A 23973-nucleotide genomic window follows, 5' to 3' on the forward strand; every position below is an offset into this window, starting at 1 on the left:
GTGTCCCATCATTGGTATCAGTGGGAGCAATTATGCCCCACTAGTGCTTACAGTAGGTGAAATAATACTCCAAAAGCTGGATAAAACTAAGCACAGGGCCGCACTTGAGACCTCTGTTCTAGAAGGTTCCCACAGATATAGTATATACAGAGTTGCATTGATTGAAGCTGAAAATGTGTATAAAAACCTGGAATTCAGATTTTAGATATTGATAGCTTCACATGATAAACCCCGCCCCCCCTTCATTTACTCACATCTTCATTGGTCGTCTGGTTCAGAGATACCAGGAATGTATGGAATCCGGTTAATCCCACCACAGACCACAGTGTGAAGAAACAGATGAAGACTTCCAGGACTGTGCAGAGGAGTTAAGGAGCCGCAACACAAATCTGAGCTGTAATTCCAACGTGAAGACAGACCGGCCCGGGCCGCATGCAGGAGACACAACCCAATGATGGGAACACACACCTATCAATATGATCGTTTAATGAACGATTTTAATTATTGATGAGACTAAACTGAATAAGAATCCTAAACTACAGATCCTCCAATAGATCAATTTAGTGAGCCCTCAATTGAATTTGACCAGCTGTCATGATGGGACTTTAATAATAATAATAAAACTTTTTATTTACTTTAGGACCTATAAGAAAAAAAGATGTAAAAGAAAAGTTTTTATTATATATATACATATACACACACACACACACAGTTTACTCCCAACTGTTGATCTGTAAATGATTTTAAAGCATCTGTACATTTTTTTTTCTTTAAGGTTATAAGCAGGGTGGATACAAAAATCAATGATTTTTTTTTTTTTTTTTTTTTTTTAATCAATCTTTTCTTTTTAATTTAAATCAGATTTAAAATCGATTTTTTTTTTTTTTTATCAAATTTATTTTAATAAAATGCATTTGGAGTAAAAATCTATCTAAAGATAATTTTCTATTTAAGCTACAATAATTTAGTTTATTCAGCATGAAATGGAGCTTAGTTATGTAGCATGAGGCTGTATATTCTGCAATATTTACATTTTTGGTAAACTTTTTCAATGAATGCAAGGCTGAGATAACATGCCCTGCATTGATGCATTCACACAATGTCACAGTAACCATGAGATAAAACAAAGTTCAGGAATATTCCTTTATCTCGTTGTTATGCAAAACTATGTACACTACAAACTGTATGATTGAATCGGTTCTGATATCATCGTTTTACAAACTGGACAGCTTATTATTCTAAATAGGAAACCTTAATTTTGTTTGCAAATAACAAAGATTCTAACTACCAGCAAGAAGAAGTCCTTACATTTAAAGAGCACCTGTCATTTTAAGATCCATCATGGCAATGCCTGTTAGCGGGCATCCAATCACCAGCTGCCGCCACGTCCCTCCCCTTGTTGTGTCACTGCCGCATCACCACCCATCCCAATAAAGTGAATGGGACTGTCGGTGAGCCAACAGCGGGGTCAGAGGAGGAGCCAACAGCGGGGTCAGAGGAGGAGCCAACAGCAGGGTCAGAGGAGGAGCCAACAGCAGGGTCAGAGGAGGAGCCAACAGCAGGGTCAGAGGAGGAGCCAACAGCGGGGACAGAGGAGGAGCCAACAGCGGGGACAGAGGAGGAGCCAACAGCGGGGACAGAGGAGGAGCCAACAGCGGGGTCAGAGGAGGAGCCAACAGCGGGGTCAGCGGAGGAGCCAACAGCGGGGACAGAGGAGGAGCCAACAGCGGGGACAGAGGAGGAGCCAACAGCGGGGACAGAGGAGGAGCCAACAGCGGGGACAGAGGAGGAGCCAACAGCGGGGAGAGAGGAGGAGCCAACAGCGGGGAGAGAGGAGGAGCCAACAGCGGGGAGAGAGGAGGAGCCAACAGCGGGGAGAGAGGAGGAGCCAACAGCGGGGTCAGAGGAGGAGCCAACAGCGGGGTCAGAGGAGGAGCCAACAGCGGGGACAGAGGAGGAGCCAACAGCGGGGACAGAGGAGGAGCCAACAGCGGGGACAGAGGAGGAGCCAACAGCGGGGACAGAGGAGGAGCCAACAGCGGGGACAGAGGAGGAGCCAACAGCGGGGACAGAGGAGGAGCCAACAGCGGGGTCAGAGGAGGAGCCAACAGCGGGGTCAGAGGAGGAGCCAACAGCGGGGTCAGAGGAGGAGCCAACAGCGGGGTCAGAGGAGGAGCCAACAGCGGGGTCAGAGGAGGAGCCAACAGCGGGGTCAGAGGAGGAGCCAACAGCGGGGTCAGAGGAGGAGCCAACAGTGGGGTCAGAGAAGATAGTTGCTCTTTCAAAATTATGATTTAAATCAATTTTTTTTACTAGTGATTTTAATCAAATCCTCCCTGGCTATAAGTATGGTATGCATTTAAATACATCTCTACACCTGTTTTTAAATACTTTTCAATAAATTGATATTTAAAAAAAAAAACACTTACTCGTAGTATATAGTGCCAAAAAAGTCCCAATGTTTTTCTTTCTCCATTTTTAAACACATTCTGATATTCAGGGACGTGGCACGCAGTGTACCTGTATAAATGTCCGCAGCACCCCTCTGCGCTGACCATCAATTCCCTAATTCCATTTTAAAGCATCGCCTTATGGGGAGTTTTCAGTACCATAAATTTTTTGATTCCACAAGCAACACGGAAGTTTAAGACTTGATATGTTTGGCATCCATTTAGTCAATGCAACCCAAAGACTGGGTAGAATAATGTGTTTGCTTCCACAAAAATAAAATTTGTGTCCTTTTTCCTTAAAAAAAAAAATATATATATATATAGTTTGCATTTTTTTCTGTGCATGAAAAATTGCCCCGGGTTAAACTCCTATGCATTTCTATGCACTGCAGCGCTCTGCGTTGCGTTACAGCACCTGGGAATGCCAACAATTATTTTTTTTCTGAAAAAATAAATAAAAATAAAATGTTGCAATTTTTTGTGCAGTGCGTTGCGAGGCAATGTACCACATCACGCTGCACCGGAGCAGGTTGGGCTGAACTAAAACCAATGGAAACGAGACAAACTGCCTTGTCTACATGCTGGGCAATGGTGCCCAAGGCTGCTGGCGTGGAGGGTGAACCTCTCCAGGGGAAATACAGAAAGCAATAAAAGCCTGACAGAGGGTCTAACCTCCCCACAGTCCTTCCAAAACGTAAAAAAATAAATAAAAAAGCTCTAGATACACTTTATAGGTAGTACTGGGCCCTGCACCTCGGACTATATTTTATCAGTAGAAGGATATGTTCCCGGACTTTCTTTCAGCGTGTTCAGGAAGCCGACATTTAAGGAATCTAAAAAAAGAGGGGGAAAAAAAAAATGACATATAAAAAGGAGGATTATAAAACCAAATCATCTCTTGAAGATACAGATCTAAAAAGGACCTATTTCACTCAATGAACTGAAGACCAACCCCACCTCTAATGGATAATGCACCTTCAGGTAGATAAAGGTTTGCTCTGGTCAGATTTAAAAATGAAGCCTGCAAAGCAACACCTTCCACATTTCTCGCCTAAGTGAGAATAATGCCCGGGCCCCCCTTGTACCCCTTGTGCCCCTCCTGCCCCTTGTGCAGATGCACAGATGTCTAGCGGGGCTTTTCCGTGCCGACGGTCCCGCAACACATCTGCACACATGAGAGTTTCCCCACACAGCAAAGATGGGTTTGCACAGCGGTCCCAAAATTTTGCCACCTTTGCAGTAAAATATCCTGCGGGTGGGCAGATGTACCAAAAGGGCATTGTCAGGACCCGCTGGCCAGGCGGAGCCCTTTAGTATATCGGAGCGCGCACAGTATTGGTAGCGCAAAGAGGAGGGAGCGAAGCTTCTCTTTAGGAGCAACTTTTTGTCTGCTGTGGTAAATTAGGAAGCCCATTTAAAGCAGAACGAAAGGCATTTTTTCCCCATTTTGGATAGCATAAGGGGGGGGGGTGTGGACTAACAGATTTTTTTCGTCCCCCCCTCCCATCACCGGTGTCTCATTAGGGAGATTTCCCTTTATTTCCTGTCCCATAGTCACAACAGAAAGTGAGGGCAAATCCCTGCAAAGTGAGGGAAATGCCAGGTTGTCACCAGAGCTAGTGTCCTCATTGGAATATTTCCCCTCTATTTCTGTTCTGGGGACAATGGGTAAACAAGAGGGGAAATCTCCCCAACAGGGGCACAGACAGCATGTATGCCCAACATTCCCATCTGGGAACACAGCATACCCAACAATCCCACCTGGGAGCACAGCATACCCAACAATCCCACCTGGGAGCACAGCATACCCAACAATCCCACCTGGGAGCACAGCATACCCAACAATCCCACCTGGGAGCACAGCATACCCAACAATCCCACCTGGGAGCACAGCATACCCAACAATCCCACCTGGGAGCACAGCATACCCAACAATCCCACCTGGGAGCACAGCATACCCAACAATCCCACCTGGGAGCACAGCATACCCAACAATCCCACCTGGGAGCACAGCATACCCAACAATCCCACCTGGGAGCACAGCATACCCAACAATCCCACCTGGGAGCACAGCATACCCAACATTCCCCCCTGGGAGCACAGCATACCCAACATTCCCCCCTGGGTGCACAGCATACCCAACATTCCCCCCTGGGTGCACAGCATACCCAACATTCCCCCCTGGGTGCACAGCATACCCAACATTCCCCCCTGGGTGCACAGCATACCCAACATTCCCCCCTGGGTGCACAGCATACCCAACATTCCCCCCTGGGTGCACAGCATACCCAACATTCCCCCCTGGGTGCACAGCATACCCAACATTCCCCCCTGGGTGCACAGCATACCCAACATTCCCCCCTGGGTGCACAGCATACCCAACATTCCCCCCTGGGTGCACAGCATACCCAACATTCCCCCCTGGGTGCACAGCATACCCAACATTCCCCCCTGGGTGCACAGCATACCCAACATTCCCCCCTGGGTGCACAGCATACCCAACATTCCCCCCTGGGTGCACAGCATACCCAACATTCCCCCCTGGGTGCACAGCATACCCAACATTCCCCCCTGGGTGCACAGCATACCCAACATTCCCCCCTGGGTGCACAGCATACCCAACATTCCCCCCTGGGTGCACAGCATACCCAACATTCCCACCTGGGAGCACAGCATACCCAACATTCCCACCTGGGAACACAGCATACCCAACATTCCCACCTGGGAACACAGCATACCCAACATTCCCACCTGGGAACACAGCATACCCAACATTCCCACCTGGGAACACAGCATACCCAACATTCCCACCTGGGAACACAGCATACCCAACATTCCCACCTGGGAACACAGCATACCCAACATTCCCACCTGGGAACACAGCATACCCAACATTCCCACCTGGGAACACAGCATACCCAACATTCCCACCTGGGAACACAGCATACCCAACATTCCCACCTGGGAACACAGCATACCCAACATTCCCACCTGGGAACACAGCATACCCAACATTCCCACCTGGGAACACAGCATACCCAACATTCCCACCTGGGAACACAGCATACCCAACATTCCCACCTGGGAACACAGCATACCCAACATTCCCACCTGGGAACACAGCATACCCAACATTCCCACCTGGGAGCACCGCATACCCAACATTCCCACCAGGGAGCACAGCATACCCAACATTCCCACCTGGGAACACAGCATACCCAACATTCCCCCCTGGGTGCACAGCATACCCAACATTCCCCCCTGGGTGCACAGCATACCCAACATTCCCCCCTGGGTGCACAGCATACCCAACATTCCCCCTGGGTGCACAGCATACCCAACATTCCCCCCTGGGTGCACAGCATACCCAACATTCCCCCCTGGGAGCACAGCATACCCAACATTCCCACCTGGGAGCACAGCATACCCAACATTCCCACCTGGTAACACAGCATACCCAACATTCCCACCTGGGAACACAGCATACCCAACATTCCCACCTGGGAACACAGCATACCCAACATTCCCCCCTGGGTGCACAGCACACCCAACATTCACATCTGGGAACACAGCACACCCAACATTCACATCTGGGAACACAGCATACCCAACATTCCCACCTGGGAGCACAGCATACCCAACATTCCCCCCTGGGTGCACAGCATACCCAACATTCCCCCCTGGGTGCACAGCATACCCAACATTCCCCCCTGGGTGCACAGCATACCCAACATTCCCCCCTGGGTGCACAGCATACCCAACATTCCCCCCTGGGTGCACAGCATACCCAACATTCCCCCCTGGGTGCACAGCATACCCAACATTCCCACCTGGGAACACAGCATACCCAACATTCCCACCTGGGAACACAGCATACCCAACATTCCCACCTGGGAACACAGCATACCCAACATTCCCACCTGGGAACACAGCATACCCAACATTCCCACCTGGGAACACAGCATACCCAACATTCCCACCTGGGAACACAGCATACCCAACATTCCCACCTGGGAACACAGCATACCCAACATTCCCACCTGGGAACACAGCATACCCAACATTCCCACCTGGGAACACAGCATACCCAACATTCCCACCTGGGAGCACCGCATACCCAACATTCCCACCAGGGAGCACAGCATACCCAACATTCCCACCTGGGAACACAGCATACCCAACATTCCCCCCTGGGTGCACAGCATACCCAACATTCCCCCCTGGGTGCACAGCATACCCAACATTCCCCCCTGGGTGCACAGCATACCCAACATTCCCCCTGGGTGCACAGCATACCCAACATTCCCCCCTGGGTGCACAGCATACCCAACATTCCCCCCTGGGAGCACAGCATACCCAACATTCCCACCTGGGAGCACAGCATACCCAACATTCCCACCTGGTAACACAGCATACCCAACATTCCCACCTGGGAACACAGCATACCCAACATTCCCACCTGGGAACACAGCATACCCAACATTCCCCCCTGGGTGCACAGCACACCCAACATTCACATCTGGGAACACAGCACACCCAACATTCACATCTGGGAACACAGCATACCCAACATTCCCACCTGGGAGCACAGCATACCCAACATTCCCCCCTGGGTGCACAGCATACCCAACATTCCCCCCTGGGTGCACAGCATACCCAACATTCCCCCCTGGGTGCACAGCATACCCAACATTCCCCCCTGGGTGCACAGCATACCCAACATTCCCCCCTGGGTGCACAGCATACCCAACATTCCCCCCTGGGTGCACAGCATACCCAACATTCCCCCCTGGGTGCACAGCATACCCAACATTCCCCCCTGGGTGCACAGCATACCCAACATTCCCCCCTGGGTGCACAGCATACCCAACATTCCCCCCTGGGTGCACAGCATACCCAACATTCCCCCCTGGGTGCACAGCATACCCAACATTCCCACCTGGGAGCACAGCATACCCAACATTCCCACCTGGAAACACAGCATACCCAACATTCCCACCTGGGAACACAGCATACCCAACATTCCCACCTGGGAACACAGCATACCCAACATTCCCCCCTGGGTGCAAAGCATACCCAACATTCCCCCCTGGGTGCACAGCATACCCAACATTCCCCCCTGGGGAGCACAGCATACCCAACATTCCCACCTGGGAACACAGCATACTGAACATTCTCACCTGGGAGCACAGCATACCCAACATTCCCACCTGGAAACACAGCATACCCAACATTCCCACCTGGAAACACAGCATACCCAACATTCCCACCTGGGAACACAGCATACCCAACATTCCCCCCTGGGTGCACAGCATACCCAACATTCCCCCCTGGGTGCACAGCATACCCAACATTCCCCCCTGGGTGCACAGCATACCCAACATTCCCCCCTGGGTGCACAGCATACCCAACATTCCCCCCTGGGTGCACAGCATACCCAACATTCCCCCCTGGGAGCACAGCATACCCAACATTCCCACCTGGGAGCACAGCATACCCAACATTCCCACCTGGGAACACAGCATACCCAACATTCCCACCTGGGAACACAGCATACCCAACATTCCCACCTGGGAACACAGCATACCCAACATTCCCCCCTGGGTGCACAGCACACCCAACATTCACATCTGGGAACACAGCACACCCAACATTCACATCTGGGAACACAGCATACCCAACATTCCCACCTGGGAACACAGCATACCCAACATTCCCCCCTGGGTGCACAGCATACCCAACATTCCCCCCTGGGTGCACAGCATACCCAACATTCCCCCCTGGGTGCACAGCATACCCAACATTCCCCCCTGGGTGCACAGCATACCCAGCATTCCCCCCTGGGTGCACAGCATACCCAGCATTCCCCCTGGGTGCACAGCATACCCAACATTCCCCCCTGGGTGCACAGCATACCCAACATTCCCCCCTGGGAGCACAGCATACCCAACATTCCCCCCTGGGAGCACAGCATACCCAACATTCCCACCTGGGAACACAGCATACCCAACATTCCCACCTGGGAACACAGCATACCCAACATTCCCACCTGGGAACACAGCATACCCAACATTCCCCCCTGGGTGCACAGCACACCCAACATTCACATCTGGGAACACAGCACACCCAACATTCACATCTGGGAACACAGCATACCCAACATTCCCACCTGGGAACACAGCATACCCAACATTCCCCCCTGGGTGCACAGCATACCCAACATTCCCCCCTGGGTGCACAGCATACCCAACATTCCCCCCTGGGTGCACAGCATACCCAGCATTCCCCCCTGGGTGCACAGCATACCCAACATTCCCCCCTGGGTGCACAGCATACCCAACATTCCCCCCTGGGTGCACAGCATACCCAACATTCCCCCCTGGGTGCACAGCATACCCAACATTCCCCCCTGGGTGCACAGCATACCCAACATTCCCCCCTGGGTGCACAGCATACCCAACATTCCCCCCTGGGTGCACAGCATACCCAACATTCCCCCCTGGGTGCACAGCATACCCAACATTCCCCCCTGGGTGCACAGCATACCCAACATTCCCCCCTGGGTGCACAGCATACCCAACATTCCCCCCTGGGAGCACAGCATACCCAACATTCCCACCTGGGAGCACAGCATACCCAACATTCCCACCTGGGAGCACAGCATACCCAACATTCCCACCTGGGAACACAGCATACCCAACATTCCCACCTGGGAACACAGCATACCCAACATTCCCACCTGGGAACACAGCATACCCAACATTCCCACCTGGGAACACAGCATACCCAACATTCCCACCTGGGAACACAGCATACCCAACATTCCCACCTGGGAACACAGCATACCCAACATTCCCACCTGGGAACACAGCATACCCAACATTCCCACCTGGGAACACAGCATACCCAACATTCCCACCTGGGAGCACAGCATACCCAACATTCCCACCTGGGAACACAGCATACCCAACATTCCCACCTGGGAACACAGCATACCCAACATTCCCACCTGGGAGCACAGCGTACCCAACACATTCGACTCTCGGAAGCACAGAATACCCAACATTCCCACCTGGGAGCACAGCATACCCAACATTCCCATGAGGGTACATTGTATAACATGCCCACCTGGGTATATTGTAAAATTAGCAGGTAAATTTCCCAAAACAAAGACACAAACAGAAATACAAACCTGACAGGGGTTCTAACACCTCTCCACTATCTAAACCTAAAAAATGCCTTTAAATGAATGGGCTACCTTAATGTAGCCCACGGTAAAGTAAAGGCGTTAAAACAGACAACAGAGCGCTCTGATGTGAACGGGCTCTTTTTTATCTATCTTATCTATTGTCTGCACAGAACAGACATCACTCATACGCAAACATTTCCGATTTCTAAACCATTTACACGTGGAGGCGACATTCTGCTGTAAGAAAAAAAATTGAAGTGGAAAGAAGGAGGGACTCACTGAGGACCACATAGACGATGTTGAAGGCGAATATGTAGATTGTCAGAAGGGACAAGGACAGGATGAAGAGGTAGAAGTATCGATAATTCCTCTTTCCAACGCAGTTCCCCACCCATGGACAATGATGGTCAAAACGCTCTGCGGAGACACCGAACACAAACATGGATTACAGGAGGGATAAAATCAGCTTACTGGCACACAAATGTAATAAGAATTGTCATCTCTCCATTTTATTTATTTTAAGTTATACTATATTATATGTACAAGTGATTAAAGTCTAAATCTAAAAAACACAGTTCTCTCTCTCTATACAGCAAGTCATTATAGGTGTACATGGGGGCAGCCATATTTGCTCGTTACACACTTCACTTCCACTATTCTCCCACTGCATGTCCAGCAAACAATTTCTTCCAGACTGAAAAGAGACTCTCTGCAGTCTCCAATGACATGAAACACACAGTACTCCTCCAAGTAAAGATCATATGATCCTTTGCCTAGTCTTCAGGTTACATGTGGGAGCTCAGAAACAGTGGAATTTCCCATTATACACTGCAGCTTAGTATGGAGGGGCAGCATTGTTACGTTTGTGTACAGGGGATCACACCTAGATACACTGTACACCCAACCATCCCACTTGGTTACCCTGCAGACCCAACCTTTCCCAACTGGGTAGCCTGCGGACCCAACCTTTCCCAACTGGGTAGCCTGCGGACCCAACCTTTCCCAACTGGGTAGCCTGCGGACCCAACCTTTCCCAACTGGGTAGCCTGCGGACCCAACCTTTCCCAACTGGGTAGCCTGCGGACCCAACCTTTCCCAACTGGGTAGCCTGCGGACCCAACCTTTCCCAACTGGGTAGCCTGCGGACCCAACCTTTCCCAACTGGGTAGCCTGCGGACCCAACCTTTCCCAACTGGGTAGCCTGCGGACCCAACCTTTCCCAACTGGGTAGCCTGCGGACCCAACCTTTCCCAACTGGGTAGCCTGCGGACCCAACCTTTCCCAACTGGGTAGCCTGCGGACCCAACCTTTCCCAACTGGGTAGCCTGCGGACCCAAACTTCCCACCAACAGGGTAGCCTGCGGACCCATCCTTCCCAACTCGGTAGCCTGCAGACCCAACCTTTCCCAACTGGGTACCCTGCAGACCCAACATTCCCATTTAGGTACACTGCAGACCCAGCATTCCAATTTGAGTACATTGCATACGCAACGTTCTTACTTTGGTAAACTGTAGACCCAACATTCTCATCTTTTTTACACTTATACACCCATCATGTCCATTTGGGTACATTGTAGAAATAACATTCTTATTTTGGTACATTGTATACCCAACATTCCCATCTGGGTACCCTGTATACCCAACAGTCCCATTTGGATAAATTGTATACCAAACATTCCCATTTGGGTACAGCTGTTTGTAGTTACTCACCCACACAGTTATCACATATACTGCAGTGCGATGCTCGAGGAGGCCTGAAGATTTTGCACGTGTAGCAATATTTCAGCTTCACTATCTGATTGTTGATTTGGACATTTCTAATACGAGGTGGCGGGCGCTGACCTTGTGGCACGTTTCCATTGGCTGCCTCTGTAAGAAGAGATCAGATGTTATTATTCATATAAAGGGTGACATTTTCATTAGGCACAATATATGCCTTTGGAAGGCAGAGGAAAAGAGGTGACGGACATAGTCACAGTTTTTACATCATCAGCACAATTACAGCCGTCTTCTATAAGCTCATTTATATATATTATCACGATAATCCAAGACACATAAAGACCAGTAAAACAAGATAAAGTAAAAGGTCCGATCCGCAAAGAGAATTTAATTTAGATGAGCAATTTAGACCATTGTATAAAATATCCAGATTATAAAGTAGCTGGAAAACTTTTTACATTGATTAAAAATTTCTGCTACCCTGAAAGCACTTGTTCAGCTTCCCACGTCCTACAGGTGGCGCTGTTCACTGTCCACATTTCTCATCCAGACAAGAAAACATTCGGTCAGTGATAGAATTTATCCCAGTACTGTAGAAGATTTCTTTAGGGCCATTTACGCTTATAAATTTTTGCGTTACTTGCGTCATGTTAGGCATTAATGTGCGCTGTGTTAGGGCAACCCATTGAAATGAATGGGCTACTAATGCACCAGAACGGACAAAGGACGATCGCACCAGCAACAGGGCAATTCGCCTTTTCGTTCTATGGCTTCAATTCACACCAACATGAAAAAAAAAAAAAAAAGACATATTACATTTGTGCGCAGCGTGTTCCTACTTGTAACGCATTACAGCGAATTAAAATTACACATAAGTTTAAAAAATGTAAAGGAAGACACAAAAAAACAAGCTCCGCTATGCATTGTTACAGCGAATGGCAGTGCGGCCAGTAACGTACATCTGTCATTCACACAATAACATACGCCACTTAGTGTGAGTAAGCCCTTATCCAAATGAGAAAAGCGATTGAAATTAATGAGCTACCAATGCACTGGTATAGGGGGAAAAACAAAACAAAACATGTAATATTTTATTTTTTTAGTTTTAGACCAGTGCACAATGCATGGCACTGCATTATGCTGCTACCAACATTATTACAAACACACTAAACAGAGAACTGTGTTAAAAGGGACTTTAGATTATACTTAAATCCAAAACATTTATTGAAAGCCTAGTTTAGGTAGAAAAATTATAATAAAAAAGAAAAAATACCCAACATTCTCTTCTGGGTACATTATATACCCAACATGTCCATTTGGGTACATTGTGATTATAGACATAGTATTGGGTACCCCATACATCCAACTTTCCCATTTGGGTACCCTGTACACCCAACCTTCCCATTTGGGTACCTCGTACACCCAACCAGTACACCATACACCCAACCCCCTCCCATTTGGTTGCGCCGTACACCCAACCTTGCCATTTGGGTACCCCGTACACCCAACCAGTACACCATACACCCAACCTTCCCATTTGGGTACGCCGTACATCCAACCAGTACACCATACACCCCAACCCCCTCCCATTTGGTTGCGCCATACACCCAACCTTGCCATTTGGGTGCGCCACACACCCAACCTTGCCATTTAGGTACGCTGTACACCCAACCTTGCCATTAGGGCAAGCCGTACACCCAACCTTCCCATTTGGGTACACCGTACACCCAACCAGTACACCATACACCCCAACCCCCTCCCATTTGGGTGCGCCACACACCCAACCTTGCCATTTAGGTACGCTGTACACCCAACCTTCCCATTTGGGTACACCGTACACCCAACCAGTACACCATACACCCCAACCCCCTCCCATTTGGTTGCGCCATACACCCAACCTTGCCATTTAGGTGCACCGTACACCCAACCTTGCCATTTAGGTACGCCGTACACCCAACCTTGCCATTTGGGCAAGCCGTGCACCCAACCTTGCCATTTGGGCAAGCCGTGCACCCAACCTTGCCATTTGGGCAAGCCGTGCACCCAACCTTGCCATTTGGGCAAGCCGTGCACCCAACCTTGCCATTTGGGCAAGCCGTGCACCCAACCTTGCCATTTGGGCAAGCCGTGCACCCAACCTTGCCATTTGGGCAAGCCGTGCACCCAACCTTGCCATTTGGGCAAGCCGTGCACCCAACCTTGCCATTTGGGCAAGCCGTGCACCCAACCTTGCCATTTGGGCAAGCCGTGCACCCAACCTTGCCATTTGGGCAAGCCGTGCACCCAACCTTGCCATTTGGGCAAGCCGTACACCCAACCTTGCCATTTGGGTATGCTGTATACCCAACCATCCCATTTGGGTACCCCATACACCATTCTCATTTGGTCACACTGTAGACCCAACATTCTTATCTGGGGACATTATACAGCCAACATGTCCATTTGGGTACCCTGTAGACCTAACATTCCCCATCTGGGGTAACACAGAACACAGGGAATGGTACTTAACACCTTATGCTGGCTGCCATATTGAAAAGCCAAAGCCCTCTGCCAACCTCCCATACCCCACAGCCATAATCGCCCAGTGCTGTGGGGTTAATATCAGTGCTGGACCTGTCAGACACTCTTCAAGAGTGCCAAATATTTCCTTTTTGCCCCCCCCCCTCCATTCATAGAAATGGTACTATAGGCTCCATCAATGAAAAGCGCAGTATAAATAGAGGACATGCAAATGAATGAAAGGGTCACCTCTTCGATTCACAAAGTGTTTATTGATGAAAGTTTTTGTACAGTCTTATGAATGGAGTAGATTTTGGGGGGGGTGAAAAGGGTTTCCATAGTCGGCACTACAATGAGTGCATTTGACAGGCCCCTTGGAAGATTACAGCTGCTGACTATATTTGTCCTGGTGGTCAATATCATGTAATACGGGAAAACCCAAAATGTTGTCAATGGAACAGGAATAAAGGGGGTTTCCCTCACTTTGGAGAGATTTCCTCTTGCTTCCTGTTGTGTTTCCAAGACAGGAAGTGAAGGAAAAATCTCCCCAAGGGGGACAGAAAGCAGAGCTATTAATAAAGGCTTTGTAAATCGAAATGCGTCAGCTTTCTGCTGTATCATGGACCACTTGATTTTTTTTTTTTAAAGAAATTTTGCGGATTACATATGGATAGCAGCGTTGACTTTTTATAGAGTACCAGAAGGATTGGGCAAATAAAAGGTCGCACCTACTGTGCTCAAGATTTAGTGAGCGATAATTATTTTTTTTTTCCTCCTTTCAATAATTGGACCGGGTATATAACATAAAAGGAAGTGATACAAAAAAATAATCTTAAAAGAAGGAAAATAATTCAAAGAGAAAAAAAGGCAGCACATTAAACGGTTAGCAGAAACGTTATTGCCAGAAAAGTGCTGAGGTCACTCTAATGAGGCTTGAAGGGAAATATTACAATGCTTGGTGTGCAAACTGATATTTCTGTCCTGCGTTCCCTGAGGACGTCCTCCGGTTGTAAGGACAGAGGAATGACTCACAGAGACAAGGCGTGACAATGGCAGAGTCCTCCGCTTTCCCGAGCAGGGTGACGGTGGGTGGAGGAGCTCATCTGATGTCACCCTACTTCCAATCAAACAGGAATCACTCATTACAGATCAAAACGTTTTATTGCTGTGCGAGAAAAATGCATTACTTCTGGTGTCACCGATAAGTGGGAGAGGATGACAAATATGATGAGAGAACATTGTGAAATAAAAAGGCAGAGAGCGGGTGAGCAAGTAAGGAAAGGGCAAGGAAAAAAAAAAAAACAAGGCGCCTAGGCAGGCAGGCGAGCGAAACATGGCAGGTGAGCCAGCAAAAGATGGAGAGAGAGCTGGAGGGGGGTGAGCGGGCAAAAGCCAGAGAGCTGGAGGGGGGGGTGAGCGGGCAAAAGCCAGAGAGCTGGAGGGGGGGTGAGCGGGCAAAAGCCAGAGAGCTGGAGGGGGGGTGAGCGGGCAAAAGCCAGAGAGCTGGAGGGGGGGTGAGCGGGCAAAAGCCAGAGAGCTGGAGGGGGGGGTGAGCGGGCAAAAGCCAGAGAGCTGGAGGGGGGGGTGAGCGGAGCAAAAGCCAGAGAGCTGGAGGGGGGGTGAGCGGGCAAAAGCCAGAGAGCTGGAGGGGGGGTGAGCGGGCAAAAGCCAGAGAGCTGGAGGGGGGGTGAGCGGGCAAAAGCCAGAGAGCTGGAGGGGGGGTGAGCGGGCAAAAGCCAGAGAGCTGGAGGGGGGGGTGAGCGGGCAAAAGCCAGAGAGCTGGAGGGGGGGGTGAGCGGGGCAAAAGCCAGAGAGCTGGAGGGGGGGTGAGCGAGCAAAAGCCAGAGAGCTGGAGGGGGTGAGCGAGCAAAAGCCAGAGAGCTGGAGGGGGTGAGCGAGCAAAAGCCAGAGAGCTGGAGGGGGGGGTGAGCGGGCAAAAGCAAGAGAGCTGGAGGGGGGGGTGAGCGGGCAAAAGCCAGAGAGCTGGAGGGGGGGGGTGAGCGGGCAAAAAGCCAGAGAGCTGGAGGGGGGGGTGAGCGGGCAAAAGCCAGAGAGCTGGAGGGGGGGTGAGCGGGCAAAAGCCAGAGAGCTGGAGGGGGGGGTGAGCGGGCAAAAGCCAGAGAGCTGGAGGGGGGGTGTGAGCGGGCAAAAGCCAGAGAGCTGGAGGGGGGGGTGAGCGGGCAAAAGCCAGAGAGCTGGAGGGGGGGGTGAGCGGGCAAAAGCCAGAGAGCTGGAGGGGGGGTGAGCGGGCAAAAGCCAGAGAGCTGGAGGGGGGGGGTGAGCGGGCAAAAGCCAGAGAGCTGGAGGGGGGGGGGTGAGCGGGCAAAAGCCAGAGAGCTGGAGGGGGGGGGTGAGCGGGCAAAAGCCAGAGAGCTGGAGGGGGGGGGTGAGCGGGCAAAAGCCAGAGAGCTGGAGGGGGGGTGAGTGGGCAAAAGCCAGAGAGCTGGAGGGGGGGTGAGCGGGCAAAAGACAGAGAGCTGGAGGGGGGGTGAGCGGGCAAAAGCCAGAGAGCTGGAGGGGGGGTGAGCGGGCAAAAGACAGAGAGCTGGAGGGGGGGTGAGCGGGCACAAGAAGATATTACAAAGAGCTGGGGGGGGGGGGGTGTGCGGGCAAAAGATATTACAGAGAGCTGGGGGGGGGCAAAAGACAGAGCTGGGAGGGGTGAGCGGGCACAAGATATTACAAAGCTGGAGGGGGGGGTAGCAAGAGAGCTAGCGGGTGAGAGAAAAGAGTAAAAAAAAAAAAGAATGGTAAGAGTCGATAAGCGAGCAAGCAAAAGACATAGAGCAGCCAGGTGAGTAACTGAAAGATAGAGAACATCTGGGTGGGCAAAACATAGCAGGTGAGCAAGCAAAAAATATAAAGGGAATGGAAGGTTGAAAAAGATGGCAAGAGAGCTGGCAGGTCAGAGAGTGAAAGACAGACAGCTGGCGGGGGGGGGGGGGGTAGACGGCCACCGGTCGAGAGCTGGCGGGGGGGAGTGAACAGTGGATTGGACAGGCAAGCAAAACAGACTGGGAGTTGGCGAGCGAGCAAAGAGACAGGGAGCAGGGAAAGAGCGAAAAGGGCGCAAAAGATAAAGTGCACAAGGAACAGACAGGAAGACAGAATATATCTCATCAGGGATAACAAGCAATTACTTCACCAGGATAGTAATAATTGCCTTAAAACACACTTAACAAAGATTCATTGTTTCCCACCCAAGTGCTCATTTCCGGAGGGAAAAACCGTGTAAATTATAGGCTTCTGCTTGTTTCTATTTCTTGGAAATAAAGAAACATCTACATGTATATAGAGATACGTTTCTTTCTGGTACAACGTGTCCCACGCGCCTCCCGCTAAATATAGAAGAAGGTCATTTAACTATCACATTCCAAGATCAGCGGAAACTTTAGTGGACAAAGCAACAATTGTGTTCAATCCTCTAAAACCATCCATTCAAAACACTTTTTAAAAAAATCATAAAAGTATAACAAAAAACATACACCAATACAAAATAATAATATATATATATATATATATATATATATATATTTATATTATTATTATTTTGTATTGGTGTATGTTTTTTGTTATACTTTTATGATTTTTTAAAAAGTGTTTTGAATGGATGGTTTTAGAGGATATATATATATATATATATATATATATTCTCTGATGTGGATGTACAGTATACAGTTGGGAAAATAATGATTTGACCCCCTGCAGATTGTGTAAGTTTGCCCACTTACACAGAAATGAAGGGTCTATCATTTTAATCATAGGCGATCACAGGGGTCAGACGTTCTTCTTGGTGACCAGGTTTGCACACATCTCAGGAGGGATTTTGGTCCACTCTTCTTTACAGATCTTCTCTAAATCCGTAAGGTTTCTTGGCTGTCTTTTAGCAACTCAAAGTTTCAGCTCCCTCCATAAATTTTCTATAGGTTTAAGGTCTGGAGACTGGCTAGGCCACTCCATGACCTTAATGTCCTTCTTCTTGAGCCACTCCTCTGTTGCCTTGGTGGTATGTTTTGGGTCATTGTCATGCTGGAAGACCCATCCATGACCCATCTTCAGTGTTCTGGATGTGGGAAGAAGGTTCTCCTCCAAGATTTTACAATACATGGCCCCGTCCATTGGCCCCTCAATGTGGCAAAGTCGGCCTGTACCTTTATCAGAGAAACAACCCCAAATCATCATGTTTCCACCTCCGTGCTTGACTGTAGGGATGGTGTTCTTAGCGTCATAGTCAGCATTTTTCTTCCTCCAAACACGGCGAGTCGAGTTAATGCCAAAGAGCGCAATTTTGGTCTCATCTGACCACAGAACTTTCTCCCCAATCCTTCTCTGAATCCTTTAGATGTTCATTGGCAAACTTCAGACGTTCCTGTACATGTGTCTTCTTGAGGAGGGGAACCTTGCAGGATTTCAATGCATGGCGGTGTATTGTGTTACCAATGGTGTGTTTGGTGACTGTGGTCTCAACTGCCTTGAGATCATTCACAAGCTCCTCCTTCTGGCTGATCCCTCACTTTTCTCATAACCATCCTCACCCCATGAGGAGAAATCGTGCATGGAGCTCCAGACGAGGACGATTGATGATTATTTTGTGTTTCTTCATTTGTGAATAATCGCTCCAACAGTTGTCTCCTTCTCACCAAGCTTCTTGTTGATGGTCTTGTAGCCCATTCCAGCCTTGTGCAGGTCTACAATCTTCTCCCTGATGTCCTCTGAGAGATCTTTGGTCTTCCCCATGATGGTGAGGATTGAATGGAGAAAGAGATTCTGTGGACAGGTGTCTTTTATACACATAACGAGTTGTCGTTAGGAGAACCTTCTTACATTGACAGGACTAATCTGTGTACCACATGAGCACCCTACTGTAGCCCGTCTGTGGGGGGGCAAAATTATTGTTGGTAGGGGATCAAATACTTATTTTACTCACTGAACTGCAACTCCATTTATAACATTTGTATTGTGTGTTTTTTTCTGGATTTTTGGTTGATATTCTGTCTCTATCATATAAAATACACCTATGATAAAAAATTATAGACCCTTCATTTCTATGTAAGTGGGCAAAACTTACACAATCTGCAGGGGAGACAATCATTATTTTCCCCACTGTGTATGTATGTATGTATGTATGTATGTATGTATGTATGTATGTATGTATGTATGTATATATATTATATATATATATATATATATATATATATATATATATATATATAATATATATATATATATATACATACACACACACACACACACACACACACACACACACACACACACACATATATATATATATACACATACATATACACACACACACACACACACACACACACACACATATATATATATATACACATACATATACACACACACACACACACACACACACACACACACACATATATATTCTCCTGGGAGGATTTAAGGAACCCAATATAAAGACAGAACCAGATAATTAGACTAGCTGTATTTTAAAATTAAAATCGGATTGTTACATAAATGTTAAACAAAAAGGATGAATGGCGCAAGAACATGCAGACAAGCTAGAATGAAGTACCGTATTTATCGGCGTATAACACGCACTTTTTTCCCCTTAAAATCAGGGGAAAATCGTGGGTGCGTGTTATACGCCGATCCCCGCTATTTTGTGATCTATCGGAGCGATCGCCGCCGACATTCACATAGCGTGTATTTTTAAATATGGCGCCGCGGAGTTCGGAGGGACTCGGCGGCGCTCGTTCAGCTGAACGAGCGCCGCCGAGGACACAGTGACTGGGCGGAGCCGAGATACACATAGCCGAGGGTTCTCGGCGCCGTTCACAGTCACACCCAGTCCCGCCATTGGACCTGTGTTATGTCCATCATGGGGACTGGGCGTGACTGAACGGTGCCGAGAAGAGCCGAGAACCCTCGGCTATGTGTATCTCGGCTCCGCCCAGTCACTGTGTCCTCGGCGGCGCTCATTCAGCTGAACGAGCGCCGCCGAGTCCCTCCGAACTCCGCGGCGCCATATTTAAAAATCCAAACTAAACTTTTGTATGTCGGCGGCGACAAGGCTGCACGGACCACTGGGGCAAAGCTGCACTGGGGCAAAGCTGCACTGACAAGGCTGCACTGGGGCAAAGCTGCACTGACAAGGCTGCACTGGGGCAAAGCTGCACTGACAAGGCTGCACTGGGGCAAAGCTGCACTGACAAGGCTGCACTGGGGCAAAGCTGCACTGACAAGGCTGCACTGGACACTGGGGCAAGGCTGCATTGATGGGCATTTAAATGTAAGTTTTTTTTTCCTTAAACTTCCCTCCTAAAAGTTTTTTTCCATAAAATTCCCTCCTAAACTTGGGGTGCGTGTTATACGCCGATAAATACGGTAATTCACATTAACGTAAAGAGTCCAGGATAAAACAGGGAATGTGACCTGAATATGCGAGATCAGAAATGGTAAATATATATATATGGACTCTGCAAAACCGTCCAGGGGATAATAGTCAATGAAAAATATATATAGAGATGATAGCCACTGAAAATATGTGAATCACAGGAATCTGATACTGTGCACCAGCGGCAGCTCACTTGAGAGTGGAAGCAAACAACTCTGAAAAGATAATGTGAAAAAAGGCAAGAAGCGCCAATCTAAGTGCAGTATCATTAAAACTTTAATTGGGTTATATAAAAAAACAACAGCCAAATGGCTACTCACAAAGATGGGGTTAATAAAAGCAAGGACAAGTGGTAGGTCCAGGGACGTCCTCCTCAGATGTTGAAAAGGTGCATGGTGCAGGTTCACGTGGAGGCGCTGTCATGTACGGGTGGTCCGTGGGGTCCCTGCTGTGGGTGCTGGGCTGCAATAACGATGGAAGTGTCCGCAAGGAGAGCCGGCATCTACCCGGACATGAGGAGCCAGAGCCGCTGCAGTAGACCGGAACCGGAAGGAGACAGGCGTGGAACGCAAACACTGATCCAGGAGCCAAAGGGCGGAAGTGACGTCATCTGACACGTCCACACGTCACTTCCGCCCTTTGGCTCTTGGATCAGTGTTTCCTTCCGGTTCCGGTCTACTGCAACGGCTCTGGCTCCTCATGTCCGGGTAGATGCCGGCTCTCCTTGCGGACACTTCCATCGTTATTGCAGCCCAGCACCCACAGCAGGGACCCCACGGACCACCCGTACATGACAGCGCCTCCACGTGAACCTGCACCATGCACCTTTTCAACATCTGAGGAGGACGTCCCTGGACCCACCACTTGTCCTTGCTTTTATTAACCCCATCTTTGTGAGTAGCCATTTGGCTGTTGTTTTTTTATATAACCCAATTAAAGTTTTAATGATACTGCACTTAGATTGGCGCTTCTTGCCTTTTTTCATGTTACATAAATGTAACAAATTATATATCCCAGCTGACCCCCCCCCCCCCCACCTTCTACTTACCGATCTCCATTTCAATGAATGCTGCCTCATCCGGCAATGCCCGAGGTATCACCCCGGGGTCACTGAAACTCGTCCGTAGCAGAGTGGCCATAGAAAAAAGGAAAAGCACCACTGCAAACACGGGGATCGCCGGGGACAACTGCACCGCTAGATAGCGACACCTGCGTGAGAAATACAAAGTGTCTATTAAACAACTTCTCTATCAATTCATCTCTGCAGCCAGATTAATTAATGTCACACTGCTTTCTGTGCTTGATACATTGTAAAGACTCTTTGGGGTATACACTATATTAGCAAAAGAATTGGGATGCATATATTATAATATACATATAAAATATATAGAGAGATAGAGATAGAGATAGAGAGGCATCCCAGTCTTAGTCCGTAGGGTTCAATATTGAATTGGCTCCGCCCTTTTGCAGCTATAACAGCTTCAACTCTTCTGGGAAGGCCGTCTACAAGGTTTAGGAGTGTGTCTATGGGAATGTTTGACCATTCTTCCAGAAGAGCATTTGTGAGGTCAGGCACTGATGTTGGATGAGAAGGCCTGGCTCAGTCTCCACACACATTCACCCCAAAGATGTTCCATCAGGTTGAGGTCAGGAACCTGTGCAGGCCAGTCAAGTTCCTCCACCCCAAACTCGCTCATCCACGTCTTTATGGACTTTGCTTTGTACACTGGTGCGCAGTCATGTTGGAACAGGAAGGAGCCGTCCCCAAAACTGTTCCCACAAAGTTGGGAGCATGAAATTATCCAAATTAAAATTTAAATTATCCAAATTGTCGATATGCCGACGCCCTAAGAGTTCCCATCACTGGAACTAAGGGGGCCAAGCCCAACCCCTGAAAAACAACCCACACCATAATCCCCCCTCCACCAAATTATTTGGACCAGTGCACAAAGCAAGGCCCATAAAGACATAAAGACATAAAGAGAGAGAGATAGATACACAGTCAGGTCTATAAATATTGGGACATTGACACATTTCTAATCTTTTTGGCTCTATAAACCACCACAATGGATTTGAAACAAACAAGATGTGCTTTAACTGCAGACTTTCAGCTTTAATTTTAGGGTATTTACATCCAAATCAGGTGAACGGTGTAGGTATTACAACAGTTTGTATATGTGCCTCACACTTTTTAAGGGACCAAAAGTAATGGGACAATTGGCTGCTCAGCTGTTCCATGGCCAGGTGTGTGTTATTCCCTCATTATCCCATTTACAAGGAGCAGATAAAAGGTCCAGAGTTCATTTCAAGTGTGCTATTGGCATTTGGAATCTGTTGCTATCAACTCTCAATATGAGATCCAAAGAGCTGTCACTATCAGTTAAGCAAGCCATCATTAGGCTGAAAAAAACAAAACAAACCCATCAGAGAGATAGCAAAAACATTAGGTGTGGCCCAATCAACTTTTTGAAACATCCTTAAAAAGAAAGAACGCACCGGTGAGCTCAGCAACACCAAAAGACCCGGAAGACCACGGAAAACAACTGTGGTGGATGACCGAAGAATTCTTTCCCTGGTGAAGAAAACACCCTTCACAACAGTTGGCCAGATCAAGAACACTCTCCAGGAGGTCGGTGTATGTGTGTCAAAGTCAACAATCAAGAGAAGACTTCACCAGAGTGAATACAGAGGGTTCACCACAAGATGTAAACCATTGGTGAGCCTCAAAAACAGGAAGGCCAGATTAGAGTTTGCCAAACAACATCTAAAAAAGCCTTCACAGTTCTGGAACAACATCCTACAGACAGATGAGACCAAGATCAACTTGTACCAGAGTGATGGGAAGAGAAGAGTATGGAGAAGGAAAGGAACTGCTCATGATCCAAAGCATACCACCTCATCAGTGAAGCATGGTGGTGGTAGTGTCATGGCGTGGGCATGTATGGCTGCCAATGGAACTGGTTCTCTTGTATTTATTGATGATGTGACTGCTGACAAAAGCAGCAGGATGAATTCTGAAGTGTTTCGGGCAATATTATCTGCTCATATTCAGCAAAATACTTCAGAACTCATTGGACGGAGCTTCACAGTGCAGATGGACAATGACCCGAAGCATACTGCGAAAGCAACCAAAGAGTTTTTTAAGGGAAAGAAGTGGAATGTTATGCAATGGCCAAGTCAATCACCTGACCTGAATCTGATTGAGCATGGATTTCACTTGCTGAAGACAAAACTGAAGGGGAAATGCCCCAAGAACAAGCAGGAACTGAATACAGTTGCAGTAGAGGCCTGGCAGAGCATCACCAGGGATGAAACCCAGCGTCTGGTGATGTCTATGCCTTCCAGACTTCAGGCTGTAATTGACTGCAAAGGATTTGCAACCAAGTATTAAAAAGTGAAAGTTTGATGGATGATTGTTAATCTGTCCCATTACTTTTGGTCCCTTAAAAAAGTGGAGGCACATAAACAAACTGTTGTAATTCCTACATCGTTCACCAGATTTGGATGTAAATACCTCAAATTAAAGATGAAAGTCTGCAGGTAAAGGAACATCTTGTTCGTTCATTTCAAATCCATTGTGGTGGTGTATAGAGCCAAAAAGATTAGAATTGTGTCCATGTCCCAATATTTATGGACCTGACTGTGTGTGTGTGTATATATTGTGTATATATATATATATATATATATATATATATATATATATATATATATATATATATCTCAGAGTAATGCATCCT

The 23973-nt window shown here is 48.3% G+C and overlaps 1 protein-coding gene across 4 annotated transcripts in view; it reads right to left on the reverse strand.

Annotated features, from left to right (window-relative positions):
- ZDHHC9 (zDHHC palmitoyltransferase 9) overlaps nt 1-23973 on the reverse strand; it is an 88150-nt gene that overhangs the window by 14439 nt on the left and 49738 nt on the right. For all 4 annotated transcript variants that reach the window (XM_073598103.1, XM_073598104.1, XM_073598105.1 and 1 more), the window contains exons 3-7: nt 21285-21445; nt 11350-11508; nt 9919-10056; nt 3234-3283; nt 255-356 (exon numbers count right to left, since the gene is read on the reverse strand). In XM_073598103.1, coding sequence (XP_073454204.1) covers nt 255-356; nt 3234-3283; nt 9919-10056; nt 11350-11508; nt 21285-21445 — 610 coding nt within the window. The remainder of the gene's footprint in view (nt 1-254; nt 357-3233; nt 3284-9918; nt 10057-11349; nt 11509-21284; nt 21446-23973) is intronic.

Source organism: Aquarana catesbeiana, linkage group LG09 (assembly GCF_042186555.1).
Source record: "Aquarana catesbeiana isolate 2022-GZ linkage group LG09, ASM4218655v1, whole genome shotgun sequence".
NCBI classification, from domain to species: Eukaryota; Metazoa; Chordata; class Amphibia; order Anura; family Ranidae; genus Aquarana; species Aquarana catesbeiana.